Source organism: Ostrinia nubilalis, chromosome 17, assembly GCF_963855985.1.
Source record: "Ostrinia nubilalis chromosome 17, ilOstNubi1.1, whole genome shotgun sequence".
Taxonomy (NCBI): Eukaryota; Metazoa; Arthropoda; class Insecta; order Lepidoptera; family Crambidae; genus Ostrinia; species Ostrinia nubilalis.
The window spans coordinates 5,314,630-5,336,832 of NC_087104.1; the positions used below are offsets into that span (position 1 = coordinate 5,314,630).

General features: G+C 40.5%; 1 protein-coding gene across 1 annotated transcript; it reads left to right on the top strand.

Annotated features, from left to right (window-relative positions):
• The first annotated feature begins 14 nt into the window (after nt 1–14).
• On the top strand, nt 15–20,476 carry LOC135080222 (CREB-regulated transcription coactivator 1-like). Its single transcript, XM_063974903.1, has 6 exons — nt 15–200; nt 4,884–5,038; nt 10,474–10,634; nt 12,512–12,611; nt 19,939–20,119; nt 20,339–20,476. Exons 1-6 carry the CDS (start codon nt 87–89, stop codon nt 20,474–20,476), a joined length of 849 nt encoding a protein of 282 aa, XP_063830973.1. The 5' UTR covers nt 15–86.
• Nucleotides 20,477–22,203: the final 1,727 nt, after the last annotated feature.

Sequence of the window (22,203 nt, forward strand, 5' to 3'; positions counted from 1 at the left end):
GTCTGACAGAAAGCGCGTTTTGGTTGATAGGTTGAGCGCTGAAAATTGTGATGTAAAACGAGAAAAATAAATGTTTACTGGCCAACATGGCGAATCCAAGGAAATTTAGTGAAAAAATCGCTCTCCACAACCAAAAGCAGGCTGAGGAAACGGCCGCTTTTGAGAAAATTATGCGCGAAGTTTCCGTCGCAACCAATAAGGTATGTCGCCTATTTACTCAGGCAATCGCTTCCTGGCCGTCAAATGTGCGAGCCGACGTAAACAATAATCGTTACAATATGCCTATTGCGCCTTATTGATAAACTCAATAGTTAATCCTGTCTAAATACAAACAACGCACTGTTAGGAGGACAATCGTTTTCGTATACTTTGTTGTAGAAGTCATTGTTGAATTGGTTTTAGCATACATTACAACCATGAGCATCATAATAGCGTCGTATTAATAGTTACATTAATCGTAATACTCTTGAGATGTCTTTATACTGCTGAAAACAATAGCAAATTCGACATGGGTAGTCCTATAAGCCCATTTGTACATAAAGATGTAAACAATCTTATCTGTGTTCATTCATAGGTCATGCATTCGTTGTCACGCTGCTAACATTGATTTCAGTCAAATTATATTGTTCAATATTATAAATAACTGGATACAATACCAGTGCAATTGTTTTTGTCAACAAATAGTACTTTTGTAAAGTGTAATGAAAGTAACAATTCTACAATCTTACTGTGGGTTGAAATTGTGAGAGCACTATTGCAGGTTAATTCTAGTACTCGCCGTGCAAGAATGAAAGCCCCACCTGAGCCCGTTGCGAATGTTGAATCGACATTGCGGCCGGCACAACAGGGCTTGGGCACTTTCCGCAGTGGTTCCCTGCCAAATGTGGCTGCACCACAAGCCACGAATGCAGAGCCAAATGATACCAAGGTTCCTTCTTATTGGAAACCCCGTATTTTGATTATGACAGTAGAATTGCTATTTTTTTTTATTTTATGGTAGTGGTGCAGTTGTAGATGGCTGTAAATTCATCCAAGTTATAGGCTAAAGTGTTTTATGAATATTTTGTTGTATTCAAATTACCCATTGTTTTGTTTAACACCTTGAAACATTGGTTAGGTTGACAGTACTCATTGTGTATGAAATGTTTATTGAATACCACTAACACTAAAAGTTAAAATTAGACCATTTATAACAACTTTATGTGACAGGCAGCTTAGAATTTGTTTTATAATGGATTTTTGTATATTTTGTGCAGATAACAATTTAGTTTAAGTTTGGTCACAACAATAAAGTTGACCTATAATATCTGTGCATGACATTAGTAACTGTGTTAACACATTCAAAATATTCTAAATTATGCTAAATGAATTATAATGTCTGTCATAATACACATTTTGGTTCATTCATAAATGAACTGGACCATGGCTTAGAAACTGTTAAAATATTTACATTACAACATGTGTTAACATTTTTTGATGAGCATCATCTGTACAATCAACATTACTTTTAGATAGGTCACATAAATGTTGCTTTATTCATGGTTTTATTCAATAAGACTGTATACTTTCATAATAAGGAGTGCCCTTGAACAATTAACTACTTTTAACACAATCACTTACCATAAAACTGTACTTGTTAACAGTCTTTTTTTTAACTAATGAAATTACTTAAAATGTATTGAATTGATGGCCAATTTTGGAAGTTACTTGTAGTTTATTGTTCAAAGGCCTCAAAAAGCATGTGGTCTTGCATCCAGATTAATTTACTGCTAGATAGACATTTTAACAGTGCACCAAGAGGTCCTGCCTGTGCCTATTGTTTTGAAAATATTGACCGTTTTGTGAATGTACTAGAATTAGGTAATCATATTATTTTCTACACTTCCAGTAGTGTGTATGTATGCTAAATATAAATAGGCTGAATGCTAGAAAACTGGTAGTTAGGGTATGATATGATTACATTAAAGAGAGCAGAGCGAAGTAGAAGCTGGTTGTATTTTAATAAAATTTATTTTTGTTTCTAGTGTTTCTTAATTGCAAATGTATGAAAAACCAGCTCTGCTTTGCTCTGCGCTCTTAATGCCTCCTTAACTTTCCTGTAGATTTCTTTGTTAAGAGCTATGAAAATGGTGTTGATATGGTATGATGATTAATTAAAAAATTTATGGCAATTTGATCAAGGCAGGCAAGGTTGTGGTTACTGGTTACCATAGTTTTAATTGAGTTTCATTCAGTCAAGGTTATCGTTTTATCTTTTTCAACACCATGAATTTATTACCAATGCATTGTTAATATAAACAAAAATATTCAAGTTAATGTAGTAAATGTTTTGCTACCTATCTTATTTTTCAATACTTAATATTTTATTGCATCCATTATGTACTTAAAATTAGAACATTATGGGCCCTGTAGCAATTAGGAGAGAGGAGTATGTTCATGAGTAAAATCCCATTGGAAAAATTCTAATGCAGATTTGTAACTGTATAATTCAAATCATGTTACTATCTCATATTTATTTCTAGAAAACTAGGGTAACAATGACTAACACTTGATTACATTGCATGGCTTGATGAGTGGAATGAGGATCATTTCGATTTTTAGCTGTGAATGCAGATTTATAGGGCTAAGAAATCCTTAATACACAGTCCAAAAATTTTTGTTCTACGACAAAAATTGACGAAGTTATGGCCAAATTACTAAAAATGTTCACTGACCGCCCGGCGCGGGGACGATGACGTCATTATATCCGATCCGAACGCTGCCGGCGTACTGCGTGGATAGAAAATATTTTTTTCTAGCCAAACTATCAGTTTTAGAGAAAAACTTGTAATGACATTTATTCATCAGAATAAAGTAAGCTATCGATAGGTAATTTTTAAAAATAGAAATTGTGAAAAATAACGCAAAAAATCCATACGCTCATACGGTTCAATGGAACGCAGAGACGCGATTGGGGTCTCCGCGGTGGTATATTTGGCGATTTATTCAAATAAAGTGTTCATAAGTGTTGTTAGAGTCATATCTTCTTCCAAGTAAAATATAAAAATGTATAAGTATTAATTTATTTACTTCTAACAATAAGGTAGGTATAGCTGAGGCAGATACACTCTGCCTAGGCTCTAAGACATTGCTATGAAGATCATTTTGATGTACACGCAATACCTACCTGTTATTTAGTTTTTCTGAGTTAAACCTACGTACCTACCTATCTTATTCGCCGTTCCCATGGGCGGGCCAGCTGCTGCAGGAACGGACAGCTGCTCCCTCCTGGAAATCTATTTAATCTTAGCCTAGAAGCTGGGTATGACTCCCCCTCGGCCAGAAGCTGAGTATTACATACCCCCCCCCCCCCCCCCCCCCCCGGCCAGAAACTGGGTATGACTTGACTTCCCCCCTCCCCCCAGGCCAGAAGCTAGGTAAGGCTAGCCCCTCCCCCCAGCCCATAGAAACTGGTTATGACTTGACCTCCCCCCTCCCCCAGGCCAGAAGCTGGGTAAGGCTAGTCCCTTCCCCCAGTCCATAAGCATAAGCTAGGTATGACTCCTCCTCGGCCAGAAGCTGGGTATGACTTACCCCCCCCCCCCCCCCCCAGGCCAGAAACTGGGTATGACTTGCCTCTCCCCCCCTCCCACCAAGCCCAGAAGCTGGGTAAAGCTTGCCCCTCCCCCCAGGCTATAAGCTGGGTATGACTTATCCCCCTCCAGGCCAGAAACTGGGTATTATTAGCATCATATTATGTATTATTATGTTCAATACAAACAATCATTAAATTACACTCACCCCAAACGCGTCTCCGCATTGCATCGAATCCTATGAAAATGTGGTTTTTGGACATAGCGATACTTATTTTTCACATTTTTTATTTTTTTAAATTACTGGTCGATAGGTTACTTTATTTTGATAAATAAATGTTATTAAAAGTTTTTTTCTAAAACTGATAGTTTAGCTGGAAAAAAATATTTTCCATCCCAATAGTACGCCGGCTGCGCTCGATTCGGATATAGTGACGTCACGCGGCCCTGCGTACGTTGACTTTTAGCGGCAAAAACGGTCTATGTTTATTACTTAATATCTTCGTAAGTAATGGTCCGATTTGGATAATTCAAAAAGATATATCTTTCTTATGTCTTAAAGATTAACGTAGATACTAGTTTTATTGAATTTTCTACAACAGTACTGATCCTCATTCTCAGGTTTAAGCACAGAAATCTAAGAAACATACAAATTCCACTAATTAATGTGTTGTCTTCTCAAATCCATAAAAAACTAATCCTTACTGTTAAACATTGATTTGGTTGTGGATCCTAACTTCCCTAACACTACATACTTACTAAATACTTTTGTTTATGTGTTGTTACATTTAAAAGACTGTTTAATTAAAATGGTGTTAAATTGAATTATGAATGAAGGTATTAGCAATTAGATTGGTAAAGTCTTTTGTTTACTACATTTTGGTGCAGTTAAGTTTAACTGTGATGCGCGAACTTGAACGAATAAGATAGTTTAAACACGCAGTTGAGTTCGTTTAACGTGCGCGTGCTCGCGTTTGTCTTCGATCAAGTTTGCGTATAAAACTGCGCCATTACAACCCGATAAGTTAACTGCGCACTTGCGAATGCGACTCGCTCACACTCACTCGCATACCCGCGTTCGTCCCTACCAGAGCATCGACGTGACGTCACGGCAGCCTGGTGCGCAGCGAACTTGACCGAGTTGTATGCTAACTGATCAGTAGGCCTAGCATGCGCGCCGCGTTAAGTCTATCACGCCATTTTATCGATTTTACGCGATAAGCCCATACGTTTGTTGTTAAAATAATCGATAAGATTTTATCACGGCGCGCTTGACAAGACAAGATTAAACAGTGTTTTGTTTCTCTCTAGCCGGAGGAGTCGCCACAGTACGGGCTCGGTGGCGGCACGTCGCCGTCTCGCGCGCCGGTGCAACGCGGGCGCACGTCGTCGTCTGTCGGGCCCATGCGCCGTCCGGCGGACCGCAAGCATGATACCAGTCCGTACGGCAGCACTGTTTATTTGAGGTAATAAGGACCTTTTTATTATCTACTGACTGTAGAGCAGCCTCAAAGAACCAGTGGCGGATTTACCAGTAAGCTAAGTAGTCTCCCTCGCGCGCTCCCGTAAAGCGCGACCGCACCTCTTCCACGACATAATCCCGTAATAAAAGCACTGTTTATTTGAGGTAATAAGGGTCATTTCTAATATCTACTGGCTGGACGTGGACAGAAACATTGGTATAAACGTAGACGACAAGAAACGCGAGCACGACATCAGTTCGTACAGCAGCACTGTTTATTTGAGGCAACTAGGATTATTTTATTTACTAAGTAAGGGCCTACGCTAAAACTGGCGCGGGTACGCTTCGCTTACGCCCGCTCCTCGTCGCGCTTGTGTCAACCCGTCTTAAGGCCTATGCATACAGACGACACGCGTTTAATTAAGTCCTTATTCCAAAAAAAAGATCAGGCCAACCGCTCTGCTTGAAGCGAATTCCGCGCGCGCTATACTTCCCATACTACTGCCACTGGAAAAACTAACACTCATTCGAAAGTACAGAGGGCCTGTTCATTCAGCTGGAACAGGATACATTTTGACATTTATTCATTAGGTAACATGTGATTGCATAGAATCGGTACCTATTGTATGTAACACAAGCGAGGAAGAAATACGCGGTACCCGCCCGATGACCGCAAGCGTCATGAACTCATGATTCATGAAATTATGACACAGCATGCATTATCATTAACTGACTGCCGAAGAAGGGTTACGTCTTGCAGTATAACAAAATACAGGGTGTCCCTCTTAGTATGGGTCTAACAAAAAGGATTCATTCTACGGCTCAAATGCTAGAACTTTCCCTAAGAGACTAACCCGACACGACTAATCCTAAAGGAATCCCTACTTCTGTAGTAACAACGGTACAAGTAACTTATAGAAATAAACGTATATGGTGGGCGGACAGGAGTGGGTAGAAAGAAGAATGGCGGGAAGACAATGATTTTGTCTACACAGGACTGACATAAACTTTGTTGCAATATCGTACTTATTACAACTAAATTAAATACCACATCGTTAGCCTTGAGTCCTACAATGCGCTCTAATATTATCAAAAAAGTTTTTCCTGTATGTTCTTAAGAACTTGATTATCATAAAAACAATGTGCATGCACCTTAATTTGACAGTGCAAAAAATGACTACCGATTCATGATCAAATGAGTTCATGTCATGGGATTTCCGATCTATAAATAAACATAATAATAATACCTACTGTTATTATTTATACTTAAAGTTCATACTAGAAGTATGAAGGAAGGATAAGTTTAAAGATTCGTTATCTTTTTCTACTTTGACTAGTCTCTTGCTAGAGTTGCGCAGTATTGTTAACTCTATGAATATTTAAAATTCGTCCTGTATTATGTAATTTATTACTAGACCAGGTGGAGAAAGCTGTTTTCACGAATATTAATGTCCACTTCTTGGAATCTGATTAAAAATATGAAAATGTAGTAAGTTATTAAGTTTCGCGAATATAATATGCGTAATAGTACAGTTTTAGCAAGTAATTTAAATGTTACAGTATCCTTCTTGAATAAAATCCCCTACTCTAAATACTATAAGGTGACGTCACTACTCATATTCATTGCATATTCCAAGAAAATTAATTCATAAACGTTTGCTTACAAACAGGAAATATTTGGTAGTAATCGCGTGGTTTAAATTTATGTCGTTTGCATACATTATTACTGGAAATCGTCATTCGGTTTTTGTAACTTTTATAGTTATTAATAATCTGTTCTAAGGCAGTTATTTTGACATCTATAATTAAAGCAGGTTTTGCTGTGTCGGCGTATTTTTTTTTCTCTATGGGACTCGCGGATTGCGTTAACCCTACACTGCATTCAGTCCCATTTAGGGGACAACCAATATAATTGATGCTTTTTCTGATTTGAGCCAAGTAGCGGCATCTATCATAACGTAAAGAAAGTGACAACAACCAAAGGCATCCATTTATTGCATTCGTTGAAATTAGATGGCAGCACTATCTCGGTCAGTCAGTCATTCAATTGAAAATTTTGAACTTCCCCCACGCGCCGTGCGTATTCATTTTGAACATTTAATAAATAATAGTTGCTTATGAAATGCAACAGTGGAAAAATTGTTTTTATGTCGAAATATCAATGAACTAATCAAATGTAAGGATATTTTTTTAATTTGGCCGTGTTTCGATACTAAATTTTTACAATTACTGTGTGTTCCCGAGTGTCACTTCATGCAGTGATGATCCAATTTTAGATATGTACACTAATGGTATGATGTTGATTTTTCGTACATAGTGAATAAGAAAACCTCATCCAGCGCTCAAATCCAAAATTATTTGACCATACCATTAGGCAATGAAGATGAACAAGACTCCTCAGGCCGAAAGTGACGATGACATTGCCTCAATTAGATCTACCCTCAACAAATTTTCTGAAACGTTTAGCAATAGGTACGGATGACGAAAAGCAATTTGTTTCACCGAACAGGTATGAATACGCTGCCCCATCAGGGTCCTATGCTGCAGCAGCATAATATACCAAATCCTAGTGGTTCAATCTTGCTGTTCCCTACATCCAGATTCGTGAAGCAGTTGGCTTCACGTACACGTCAATCAACAGTTGTATCTTCCGCTTCTGCTGCACCACACCCTGCTCCTACACCTGCTGTTTTCGTCTCCAGGATAAAGGAAAATATCATCTGGAAAAAAAGATTACCATCCAACAAACCTTGAGTTTTGTGGGCAAACCGATCTAGAGTCAGAAGTTGAAACTCCTTTGCAATATTTCTTCTAATTATTCGCCATTGATAAGAAATACCATGTCAGTAACCCAGTTTGAAAAATTCAGCAATATCTACACTTCAATGATACCACTCGGCCACCAGCAGGTACTGCTGGATACGATCGTCTCCATAACTCAGACATCTATTAGAAACCCTAAAAAATGTCAAGCTATACTCAAAAGAGAGGCATTGTCAGTGGATGAGCATATGTGCGCTACTAAGGCCTCGTAACATGCTGCGCCAATATCTACCTAATAAGCCTCATAAATTAGGGACTACACATCAAACAGAGAATGGGCAGCAGCGCTCTCTGAAAAACATCAATCTTTTAAACTGCGATCTCCAACCCGCCTGCCAAGCGTGGAGATTATGGCAAAACCCTCCACTTTAGTGGAGGAGGCTCATAGTCCAGCAGTGGACTGTAAAGGGCTGTTGATGAAAAGCCTCATAAATGGGGGTAATCCTTGATAACTAATACACATACCCAGTATTGATTACGCTTTAATGTAGGTAGGTCATTGCATGCAGTGCCACATATGGAACAAAATAAAAAAATCATTTTTCTCTATAACTATTAGTTTATTTTTATTTTACCTGTACTTCCCGTGTTCTAGACCACAAATATGATCTAATAAGATTTTTTATTCTAAAAACAAAAAAATCATGCAGTGTAGGGTTAAAAATTAAGTTTTATGGTATTTGTCAGTTAATAGTTTATTACCTTAGTAGACCAACAACAACTCTTCAATATTTTAAACAGTGGCAATCAAAGTCATCTAAAGTAATGATTATATCTATGTTTTAATGTTTAACCATATCGAGTAGGCACGATTAACAAATAAAAACCACAGTATATATATGAGCTAAAGCAGTACGGAAACTAGGCCCTTTCGTCGAGTTAAATACCTACACTTCAATTGAGTGTTAGGGTTGTCGCGCGGAGTCGACCGCGCGCGTCCCTTTATATCTGACGTTTTTAGAGTGACTATGACATTAGGTCATTGGCTATAACGATACCGTTTTTAACGTTTTAGATTTTTCACCATTACCAGTACTCAGTTTACAAAAAAATGTGTAAGGTAATAAAAAAACGTTCAACAATTCAACTTAATACGATGTCTTTATTTTTCGTTAGTTAGGTATAAGAAGTTACAATTATAAACTAGCAAATCAAAATCAAATCAAATTACTTATCAAATAGAACAGATAAATTGTTAAGAAGCTTAATTACGTAATTAATTAAGCATTTTATTTAAAAAGTAATATTAAATTATTTTCACCTTCCATTATTATGAAGTTTAAAAACGCAATACACTCATGGCATGATTTTAAAACTACAGCGGACAGCGCATGCAATAAAATTATTATTAAATTAAAAACAAACGCGCGCGACACCCGCGACGGATGGACTGCGAGGTTCGCTTAGAGCTCGTGTAAAGCGTACGTCTGTGTGCGTGAGTCTGATTTCGAGCGTTTGTATGAAGCTTCCGTACTGTTTGATTTATCTACTGTGTAAAAACGATATTGTTGTCTTTCGGTCAAGTTAAAATTGATGGTTTTTCTTTTAAAAAGTAGGTAGTAAATATAAATAAGTACTTTGTGTTCTTACTTTCTTTGATGTCCAAATAGCAAAGCAACCCTATTAATATTCATTATAATACATCTTGTTTTTGTATAATAGATATAAATCTACGCGGACGTAGATCGAAAGTTAAAATAAATGCTAGTTTTCATAATCTAACCAATTCTTTAGTACGTTGTACTCGTGAGTCACCATTGCAAAGGTAATTGTGATAATTTCGCATTGTTAATTCTATGTATAGGAAAATAAAGACAAGGAAAAATAAATAGGTGGAATGTAATGTTTCTAAGGTAATCAATTTTCAAATATGCAGACAGCTCAGTGTCAACACAATTTCAATTCTAGAAAGATGTAAATTATTATGAAATATAAGTAGAAAAATTAACTTATAATAAGAGATAAATAAGTGTTCTAACATTAGTACGCTTTGATGGCAGTATTCATAAAGAATTAATATTTATTCATCCTAAGAAAATAAGCAGTTCCTTATAATTCTCGCTATAATATTAGTCCTATGATAAGTGACGCCCATGCGTAAGAAGCCGCGGACAAAAATACTCCTAGAACATACTTAGGTACTTCCTAGAATCATATTTATATTTATCTATGGCAATTAACCTTTTACCTAAGCTATGTCTAAAAATATAGCAACTGTGTGTGTTCACGTTTTGCTTGACTGTAGTATTGACATAAATGAAAAGGTTTAATTTACTGGCAAAATATTTGCAACAGTAAAAGTTTACTAGAAACATTCCTAACACCGCCGCGCTCCGCCGCGGAACGCGTGATTTTCATATAAAAAATCACGCGCGCGGACGCGTTGTCAGTGTGAAGTACCGCGCGTGTTTTCTATACAAAATGAGGTACTTGCATACAAGGATTAAATCTGTCGCCCCGCGCTCCGCGGCGGAGCGCGGCGCAGTGTGATAACCGCCTAAATGATGATGATGAACGGGACTATTTCCACCTCTCGTCTCAACTCCTGTGTAGCCAGGATCTACACGTCAATTGCAGCGATGATGATGAAGCCTAACCTTAGCATCTTTGTTCCAGTCCACCGTCTGACAGCAACTGGCGGCGGACGAATTCGGACTCGGCACTGCACCAGTCGTGCGCAGGGGAGCAGCAGACCGTGACGCAGCCGCTGTCGCCCCACCACCCGCTCCATTCGCATGCCCATCCACATTTGCACCCGCACCAGAACCACCGGAGAAGTAAGTAATCTATACTAATATTATAAAGCTGAAGAGTTTGTTTGTTTGTTTGTTTACTTGATCGCGCTAATCTCAGGAACTACTGGTCCGATTTGAAAAATTCTTTCAGTGTTAGAAAGCTCATTTATCGAGGAAGGTTATAGGCTATATACCATCACGATACAAGTAATAGGAGGAGAGCAACAATGAAAAATGATGCAAAAACGGGCTTTCACGCGAACGAAGTCGCGGCCACAGCTAGTCGTCGGATATAACCGCATTATAATACAATTGATTAATCTATTGTATCTCGATTCGCGGGGCTTGAAGGCATAATGACATTTTTAATCCACACCTCAAAGAACGGTAACACAAATCCAATGCCTTGTTAACTCTTTAATACAGCTTTCAAATAATAAGTGACATATTTTTTTCAGTGCGTTGTACAGTCGACAGCTAATCGAACTATACATTTTTGTTCTGAAATAGCCCTATCACAGTTTCATAATAGGCCAGTGTACAGCTTATGCCGTATAGCCTGTACTTAAAGAGCATAAATAAAATTCCTAAGGAATTTTATTCCGTTCGTTATTTGGAGATTCAAAAATAGTCTACATTGGACATTTGGACATGTAAAAGCACGAGTAAATAGATATTTCAGCGCAAATGAAAAGAGAATGCATTATTTCTTCTTTTAACAGAATTTGATTGCTTTCAAATCTGTTTACTCTCCTACTAAGCTGTCTAGTAGGCAACATTTTAGCTATCCGAATCGGCTCAGTGGGTTTTACTATAGAATTTCGTGATCCAACTTGTGCCACTTTAAAACCGGAAATACGAAATTTCGATGTTAAAGTTCACATTTTGTCTCCAATGCCAGTCAAACTAATGATTATTTTAGTTTTATTTAGTAATATAGTAAATTTTTTCAGAACACTCAGATTTAATACATGGGCCTTAAATCGTGTCATGAAAGATTCGGTACAGCAAGAAGAAAAAAGTATTTTTAGAATCAAAGAGATAGATAATAATCATTAAGCCGTCAATAAGTAGCGTTTCTTAATGCAATTTAAAAAAGTTCTAAAATTCAGAAATATTTTTTGCCGTTGCGAAATTTTGCACTTAGAAGTTGAGGGAGAACATACCTTTGAACTAAGTACAAACTACAAAGCGTAAGCAAATGCATGTATTTTGTAAGATAAATGTTCATGTAGTCTTAAAATACGAATGCGAAATAAAGGACATAAAAATAGAGATAATGGCAGAACCCTCAGATTATTTAGTAAAAACAATTGGGTGTGTGAACATTATCTAATAAATCTAAAAAAGAAATGATAAGTTGGTATCAAAAGATGTAGTATCAATATTTTATCGACGTCAGACTTTACTGGTCAGGTTTACGCACTCATTTCAGTTTTGATTTTTGAGAAGCATGTAAGACTAACTAACATACTATGGCATAAATAATAATGAAATGAACCAAAATCTTGATCCGGACTCAAGAATAGATTCTCATAGCTTTTGATACTAGTTATTTGTTCAACTCAATGAGAGCTATCGTTTTTATACGTAACGGTTGGCACTATTAGCGATTGACATGACCCTACTCTACAGAGGCGCCATCCTGGTAAGTGCAAATGCTATAGTCCTCCTACCGCTTCAGCGCACACCAGTCGGCGCCACTGTCTACGCCACTGGCAATGACAGTGACGCTTACTCTACGGTGGCGTCAACTGAGCGCTAAAACGATAGCCCTCATTAACAATTTTACCAATTTCATGGCAAATAAAATCGAAATTGAAGGCTAATTGAGTTTTTACGTCATGTTAGGTATTTTAGATAATTTGTGAGTAACTTTGAGTAATTGGTTTATGCTATCAAACATCCAATTGTTTCAGCCGCTGACATCCACTTAGATGTGTTGGCAACACTGGGCATGAGCCCCAACAACCGTCCGAGGTCCTCCTGCGAAATACCCAGGATACCAAACAATAATAAGTAAGTGGGTTACATTATTTTTCCTTTTATAAAGATAGCCAGTTCCTCTGTGGTCGAGGATTCCGGCTGAAGCTCGCGTCCACCTTCGGCCTAGTCATCACTTTCTATCAGGTGAGATGCAGGCCAAGAGCTTCTTCGTTCAGGCAACGTCTGCTCATATTGACAATGTTTACACGCAAAGCAGCTGCACAAAATACACAGCTAAAACTTAGGAGGATGACTAGAGAAATGATATTCTCTACCGTACCGAGAGGGGACCGTAAGATACCCAACGTCACTTAATACTAAGATAAGCTACATGGAACACATTCATAAAAGTTGTGATAAGCTTGGAACAATTAATTAATAAACCCCGATTTGGCCGAAGGCTATGGAGCTTATCTTAGTATTAAGTGACAGAGGGTATCTTACGGTCCCGGTATCCGGTACAAAGTCATCAAGAAAATAATTAAGAAGGAGGTAATTACAAATGGAATAAAAAAAGAATTCAGAAGACAATAATAAGCGGAACTTCATAGCCGTCTTGCAAAAAAATTACATCACACTTTAATTAGCGTTACACTGATCGTTAATGTAATATGATAACTTCGTGAGTTGATAGCCCAATTACGCTATGTATGTTTATATGTTTTATTTTATTGCACTACTAGAACATAAAAATGTAATTATCTCGAATGTCGTACAGGATAAAATGTATAAAAAAGAACGTTGATAATGCTAGTTTTTTTTCTTGAGGAATAAGACTTTTTGAAATCTATCTTGTCAAATACTACTTAGATCGTCAATTAGATACTAGATTACGGAAATAAAGCATTCATGTTATTTGACAAGTCATTCAAATAATCAATCAATGCTTATAAGTTTAATAACCGAAACACGTCATTATTGATAAATCTTTGCCTACATCTGCATTATGCTTATGCGTCAGCCCTAGAAAGATGATAATAATATGTAATTTATTATTTCCTTATCAACTGCCGAAATACACTATCTTAAAGAGATTATAGTCTAACAGTTCGATATAAAACCCCCTGTGATTGTTTATTATCTATCCGTCAATTCATTTCAAATGTGTCTAAAAAAATATTTGAAGAATACTCAAAAAGCACATTTTACCCACAAGAAGCGGTCACTGGCACACTGAACACAAAATGGCTGATTTAAGCCTCAAAAATCCTTATTAAAGCTACTGAAAATAAACTGTAAATGTAAATGTACATCCTAATACACAAACAGTATAAAAAAATTACACACGCCTAACGATTCCTAATTGCCCCTAAGTGTCAGTTTCAAATGAAGTATAAATACGTGGATATCATAATAGTTCGAGGGAAACCCGATCAATAGTCTATGTAGTGTAAAAACATACGTTCCTATATACTTTCCGCTAACTACCTATTAATGTCATGAAGACACCCAAGCAGACATCGCCGTGTATAATTGAGATCAATTTGTCACACGCACTTCACCGCAATGAGGATCAGTACTGTTGTACAAAATTCAATAAAACTAGTATCTACGTTAATCTTTAAGACATAAGAAAGATATATCTTTTTGAATTATCCAAATCGGACCATTACTTACGAAGATATTAAGTAATAAACATAGGCCGTTTTTGCCGCTAAAAGTCAACGTACGCAAGGCCGCGTGACGTCATTATATCCGAATCGAGCGCAGCCGGCGTACTAATGGGATGGAAAATATTTTTTTCCGGCTAAACTATCAGTTTTAGAAAAAAACTTTTAATAACATTTCGATAGTGGAAATATCAATTACTGTAAGGGACAAAACACGACTTTTCAGGAGAGCCAAAAAACGATTTTTTTTTTCTTTATACCTCAATATCTTTTTATGTGATGTTACGATTTAAATAGTTTCTATGGCAAACTTTCTTAGAATTTTCTGTTCTTTCATAATATAAACGCCAAATTTTCGAAAAATGGGTAGTTTAAAAGATAGCATGTCCCTTACATTAAGAAAACGAGCTTGACTGTACCTTACAATGTTGAAATTTCACAGTATGGAATGTCATGTATGTTGTAAGGTACATTTAAGAATAAACACGACAGTAATATTATTGTAACTTGACAATTTTTACATTGAAACCTGATGTAAGTAGAGGTTGCATTCGAGTATTCATTAACAAAACGAAGAGAAGAGATAGAAACAAGACAACTTAGTGTTCACAAATGCAGTTGGAGGCATCAAATACACATCACCAACAAAACATTTAGTCACTGATGATGCCTACGTCTGCATTTGTGAACAAGTTGTCTTTTCTATCTTTTTCTGTTCATTTTTACGCAGTTAGGTTTTTTTTTTCAATCATCGCTCGTTCGTTTTAGCCGAATGACGTCCACTGCTGGACAAAGGTCTTCCCCCAAGGATTTCCGCAACAACCGGTCCTGCGCCGGCCGCATCCAGGCACCTCCTACAACCTTCACCAGATCGTCGGTCGACCTAGTGGGGGTCTGCAGCAGATTACGTCTTCCAGCTCGTGGTCGCCACTCAAGAATTTTTCTGCCCCAGCGGCCATCAGCTTTGCAAGCTACGAGCTCCATCCACTGCCACTTGATTTTAGCGATTCTGCGGACTATGTCAGTCACTTTGGTTCTCCTGCGGATCACGTCATTTCTGGTTTAATCACTACGAGCATAGCACGCTCCATCGCCTTTGACCTTGAGTCTTCTTATGAGGCCCACAGTAAGCGACCACGTCTCAGATCCATAAGTTATCAAAGACTTTTGTCTTGAGACAGTGCGATATTTCAGACGTGAGAATATCACGAAGCTTCCTGAACGTTGCCAGCCGAGTTGGATTCGACGATTGACCTCTTCCTCGAAGTTAGACCTACCTAAGGCTGGTTTTAGTGTCACGCAGACCGTCAGTGCGGATCGCTCCGCACAGCCAATCTGTATGAACTGATAGGGAGCGAGCGATTCCTGCGGACCGCATTACTCTAAAACGCTTCCTCGAAGTTTACAGATCGGCTGTGTGAAGCGGATCCGCACTGGACGGTCCGCGTGACACTATAACCAGCCTAGCTGGACTGTTTGTACTAGGTATATACAGTGTGTCCGGGCATGTAGTGATCAAACTTTAAGGGCGTAATCTATGGACAATTTTATCGATGAAAATACTTCAAATTTGGGGCCTGACCCATTTCTCGAAAAATTACATCGATTTAAGTTTTTAATTTTTAGTTTACACCTCTCCTTTAAAAAACAAGTGAAAGCGTGAGTAGCTTAACATTAATAGGCAAATATTTTATATCATGCGATAGCCAATAAAATTATCTATTAGTAAAAGAAGAAAGCAGACACAAGTTTCATACATTTTATGGGAGTAAGAATGGATTTAATTAGAAAAAAACATGACTTTTTTCACTTCTTTTTCAGTTATTTTCCAACACAAGAAAAACCAAGTCGTTAAGGTATGTTGTATTTGCATTGTATTATTAGTATTTGAGCTATTCTACAAAACGAATGTAAATTTATTAGTCTACGTCTATTAGTTTCGTCGTAAGTGTTGAACAAAGATACCCCTTCCCAGCAGTTTCCATAGTAATCGGAATAGGTTGTGTGATTCTTTCAGGCAGTGCATTTTCGCATGTCGCGTGCGCTATGGAAACCGCTGGAAAAGTGTATCTTTGTTCAATAATTACGTCGAAACTAATAGACGTAGACTAATAAATTTACATTGGTTTTGTAGAATAGCTCAAATACTAATAATACAATGCAAATACAACATACCTTAACGACCTGGTTTTTCTTGTGTTGGAAAATAACTGAAAAAGAAGTGAAAAAAGTCATGTTTTTTTCTAATTAAATCCATTCTTACTCCCTTAAAATGTATGAGACTTGTATCTGTTTTCTACTTCTGCTAATAGATAATTTTATTGGCTATTGCATGATATAAAATTTTTGCTTATTAGTGTTAAGTTAGCCACGCTTTCACTTGTTTTTGAAGGAAGAGGTGTAAACTAAAAATTAAAAACTTAAATCGATATAATTTTTCGAGAAATGGGTCAGGCCCCAAATTTGAAGTATTTTCATCGATAAAATTGTCCATAGATTACGCCCTTAAAGTTTGATCACTACATGCCCGGACACACTGTATAAGAGTCAACAACTGCCGAGTGTAGAGTATCCAACCTTTAGAGGAGTGGGTGCAACACGGACATTTGACATGATTTTGTCTTGTCCATGTTTCATTTTAAGACCCCCTTGTTGAGAGGCTCGACTGAGGCCATTGTGCATTGTGCCTAGATCTTCCACGGTCTCAGCCATGGCTATGATATCGTTTGCGAATCGAAGGTGGGTTATTTACTCACCGTTGATATTTATGCCGAATCCGTTCCAGTCCAGAAACAGTTTCGGAGTTTTCAGTTCCCCCTGTCTGCTGCTGCAACTGGTTTCGAGTCTTGATCCTGGAGACGGAACGACATTGTGGCGTTTTCGTACAAGCCTTTCAACATTTCGATGTATCGATATAGGTAGTCAATTTGACACCGTTGGAGAAACTGTAGTAGGTACTGCCCAGGTCTCGATCGAAGCTTTCTCATAGTCCACAAACGCCAGGCAAAGTGACAGACTATACTCCTCGGTCTTCTGTATAATCTGCCGTGGCGTATGTATGTGGTGTACTAAAGCGATTGAGAGATTGAGAGGCTGGAAGTCATCGAGCTTACGAGCGAGACGATTCGTAATGACTCTCGAAAACAGCTTGTAGACATGGCTCGGAAGTGAGATGGGTCTATAATTCTTCAACAAGGTTTTGTCGCCTTTTTTGAAGAAGAGTGTCACCACACTTCTGTGACATACCGTAGGCGTTTTTCCTTCGAGGATGACGGAATTGAACAGCTTCTGAAGAGCCTTCAGCCCCTCGGTCAAAAACCCAACTGCGTAAAAATGAACAGAAAAAAGATAGAAACAAGACAACTTAGTGTTCATAAGTGTAGTAGGAGTGGGAGGCATTAAATGCATATCACCACCAAAAAAAGTAATTGATATCCTATATGCATATTAACGTAAGGGCCTAATTATAATAAATCAAAAAGTTTTAAATGAAGTAAGGTTCAATGAGTTCAAAAGTTAAAACCAACAGTTTAGGGTAAGGGCTGAATTGTATTATTAAAAGGAATTTACGTCCTTTAAATCATTTGTTTCCCCAAAAGTCGTATTCAGACGACTAAAAATGTTTAAGGTAAGGGAATTTTTTTTAAAGATATCAACATTTCAAGTATACTAATCGATAGAGCCGAAAATTCTGAATGCGTTGGTATATATAACTCATTTTGGCCAAAATGTCCCTTACATTAATTGATACTTCCACTATCGATTTATTCTTCAAAATAAAGTAACCTATCGACCAGTAATTTTTAAAAATAAAAATTGTGAAAAATAAGTATTGCTATGTCCAAAAACCACATTTTCATAGGATTCGATGCAATGCGGAGACGCGGTTGGGGTGAGTGTAACTTAATGATTGTTTGTATTGAACATAATAATACATAATATGATGCTAATACCCAGTTTCTGGCCTGGGGGGGGGGGGGGGGGGGGGGGGAAAGTCATACCCAGCTTATAGCCTAGGGGGAGGGGCAAGCCTTACCCAGCTTCTGGCCTTGGTGGGAGGGGGGAGAGGCAAGTTATACCCAGTTTCTGGCCTGGGGGGGGGGGGGGGGTAAGTAATACCCAGCTTCCGGCCGAGGGGGAGTCATACCTAGCTTATGCTTATGGACTGGGGGAAGGGGCTAGCCTTACCCAGTTTCTGGCTTGGGGAGAGGGGGGGGGGGGAGGGGTCAAGTCATAACCAGTTTCTAGGGCTGGGGGGAGGGGCTAGCCTTACCCAGCTTATGGCCTGGGGGAGGGGGGGGGGTCAAGTCATACCCAGTTTCTGGCATTTCTGGCATGGGGGGGGTGTCATACCCAGCTTCTGGCCGAAGGGGAGTCATATCCAGCTTATGCTTATGGCCTGGGGGTAGGGGCAAGCCTTACCTAGCTAAGCTAAAGGCTAAGATTAAATAGATTTCCAGCACGGAGCGGCTGTCCTTTCCTGCAGCAGCTGGCCCGCCCATGGGAACGGCGAATAGATAGGTAGGTGCGTAGGTTTAACTCAGAAAAACTAAATAACAGGTAGGTATTATTAAGTGTACATCGAAATGATTTTCATAGCAATGTCTTATTGTTAGAAGTTATACCTTATTGTTAGAAGTAAATAAATTAATACTTATACATTTTTATATTTTACTTGGAAGAAGATATGACTCTAACAACACTTATGTACACTTTATTTGAATAAATCGCCAAATATACCACCGCGGAGACCCCAATCGCGTCTCTGCGTGCCATTGAATCGTATGAGCGTATGGATTTTTTGCGTTATTTTTCACAATTTCCATTTTTAAAAATTACCTATCGATAGCTTACTTTATTCTGATGAATAAATGTCATTACAAGTTTTTCTCTAAAACTGATAATTTGGCTAGAAAAAAATATTTTCTATCCACGCAGTACGCCGGCAGCGTTCGGATCGGATATAATGACGTCATCGTCCCCGCGCCGGGCGGTCAGTGAACTTTTTTAGTAATTTGGCTATAACTTCGTCAATTTTTGTCGTAGAACAAAAATTTTTGCACTGTGTATTAAGGATTTCTTAGCCCTATAAATCTGCATTCACAGCTAAAAATCGAAATGATCCTCATTATACTATTAAAGAATTCTCAATGTCATTCATTATATCGCGACATTTATGTAGGTACTGCTAACTGTTTGTGACTAATAAATTAAAATAGATAGACTTTTAATTGGACAAGAAGTGAACGGTAATTATTAAAAAAGATACACGCGCGAGTCCTGCAAAATGGCGGCAAAAACTTCACCACAACAACACCAGTCTTATCTGTAACAGGGTTGCCATAGCTAAAATTGTAATCGCTACACTTGAAAATCGTGAAATTTTTATTTGTTTTATGTAAAGTAGATCAATTTAACAAACAGGTTACATCCAGGTACAAATAGTTTCACCAAAGATTCTGCAAGTTTCTCCGTTGAGAGAAAGAATGCTGTTTTAAAAAAATAAACGTCAATTCTATGTAGAGTTTGCAAACCGAGCCCGGCCCAGGTTAGCGACGAATGCAACTGGGGCTGGCCGGATTGAAAAACATAACGGGTTGCAATATCTAGCAGGAATTCCTGCCGGGTCGGTTTCAATCTTTAATTCTAAGCTAAGACCCGGGCAAAACCCAGAAAAATAGCACGCATCTTTTCTCTTCACCGTTTTTTTGCCCGGACTTGTCTTTTTAATCCATAAACCTCTTATCCAGTGTATACGAGAGCGGGGGGGATGGCGGGGGCGGCGGCGGCGGGCTAGGGGCGGGCCAGGGGCTGATGTGCGGCGACCAGAAGATGCCGTGCGGCTCGCTGCCCAACCTCACGTCGGTCCACTTCCCCCTGCCGCACCACCTGCCGCACCGGACCTCGCCCGACTACAACCAGCCGAGATATGTGAGTGTTGCTGTGGACTCTAATACAGGGGGCTAGGGGCTAATATACGGTGACCAGAAGATGCCGTGCGGCTCGCTGCCCAACTCACGTCGGTCCACTTCCCTCCGCCGCACCACCTGCCGCACCGGACCTCGCCCGACTACAACCAGCCGAGATATGTGAGTAGCTGCTGTGGACTCTAATACAGGGGGCTAGGGGCTAATATACGGTGACCAGAAGATGCCGTGCGGCTCGCTGCCCAACCTCACGTCGGTCCACTTCCCTCCGCCGCACCACCTGCCGCACCGGACCTCGCCCGACTACAACCAGCCGAGATATGTGAGTGTAACTGCTGTGGACTCTAATACAGGGGGCTAGGGGCTAATATGCAGTGACCAGAAGATGCCGTGCGGCTCGCTGCCCAACCTCACGTCGGTCCACTTCCCCCCGCCGCACCACCTGCCGCACCGGACCTCGCCCGACTACAACCAGCCGAGATATGTGAGTGTAGCTGCTGTGGACTCTAATACAGGGGGCTAGAGGCTATTATACGATGACCAGAAGATGCCGTGCGGCTCGCTGCCCAACCTCACGTCGGTCCACTTCCCTCCGCCGCACCACCTGCCGCACCGGACCTCGCCCGACTACAACCAGCCGAGATATGTGAGTGTTGCTGCTGTGGACTCTAATACAGGGGGCTAGAGGCTATTGTGCGGTGAGCAGAAGATGCCGTGCGGCTCGCTGCCCAACCTCACGTCGGTCCACTTCCCCCCGCCGCACCACCTGCCGCACCGGACCTCGCCCAACTACAACCAGCCGAGATATGTGAGTGTTGCTGTGGACACTAACACAGGTGGCTAGAGGCTAATATGCAGTGACCAGAAGATGCCGTGCGGCTCGCTGCCCAACCTCACGTCGGTCCACTTCCCTCCGCCGCACCACCTGCCGCACCGGACCTCGCCCGACTACAACCAGCCGAGATATGTGAGTAGCTGCTGTGGACTCTAACACAGGGGGCTAGGGGCTAATATGCAGTGACCAGAAGATGCCGTGCGGCTCGCTGCCCAACCTCACGTCGGTCCACTTCCCCCCGCCGCACCACCTGCCGCACCGGACCTCGCCCAACTACAACCAGCCGAGATATGTGAGTGTTGCTGTGGACACTAACACAGGTGGCTAGAGGCTAATATGCAGTGACCAGAAGATGCCGTGCGGCTCGCTGCCCAACCTCACGTCGGTCCACTTCCCTCCGCCGCACCACCTGCCGCACCGGACCTCGCCCGACTACAACCAGCCGAGATATGTGAGTAGCTGCTGTGGACTCTAACACAGGGGGCTAGGGGCTAATATGCAGTGACCAGAAGATGCCGTGCGGCTCGCTGCCCAACCTCACGTCGGTCCACTTCCCCCCGCCGCACCACCTGCCGCACCGGACCTCGCCCAACTACAACCAGCCGAGATATGTGAGTGTTGCTGTGGACACTAACACAGGTGGCTAGAGGCTAATATGCAGTGACCAGAAGATGCCGTGCGGCTCGCTGCCCAACCTCACGTCGGTCCACTTCCCTCCGCCGCACCACCTGCCGCACCGGACCTCGCCCGACTACAACCAGCCGAGATATGTGAGTAGCTGCTGTGGACTCTAACACAGGGGGCTAGGGGCTAATATGCAGTGACCAGAAGATGCCGTGCGGCTCGCTGCCCAACCTCACGTCGGTCCACTTCTCTCCGCCGCACCGGACCTCGCCCGACTACAACCAGCTGAGATATGTGAGTAGCTGCTGTGGACTCTAATACAGGGGGCTAGGGGCTATTGTGCGGTGAGCAGAAGATGCCGTGCGGCTCGCTGCCCAACCTCACGTCGGTCCACTTCTCTCCGCCGCACCGGACCTCGCCCGACTACAACCAGCTGAGATATGTGAGTAGCTGCTGTGGACTCTAATACAGGGGGCTAGGGGCTATTGTGCAGTGACCAGAAGACGCAGTGCGGCTCGCTGCCCAACCTCACGTCGGTCCACTTCCCTCCGCCGCACCACCTGCCGCACCGGACCTCGCCCGACTACAACCAGCCGAGATATGTGAGTGTTGCTGCTGTGGACTCTAAT

Excerpts from the sequence above, each read along its gene's own strand:
- LOC135080222 (XM_063974903.1), top strand. The coding sequence starts at position 87 with ATGGCGAATCCAAGGAAATTTAGTGAAAAAATCGCTCTCCACAACCAA. Across the intron at positions 201-4,883 it reads TTTCCGTCGCAACCAATAAG|CCGGAGGAGTCGCCACAGTA; the intron begins GTATGTCGCCTA and ends GTTTCTCTCTAG. Across the intron at positions 12,612-19,938 it reads AGGATACCAAACAATAATAA|TGTATACGAGAGCGGGGGGG; the intron begins GTAAGTGGGTTA and ends CCTCTTATCCAG.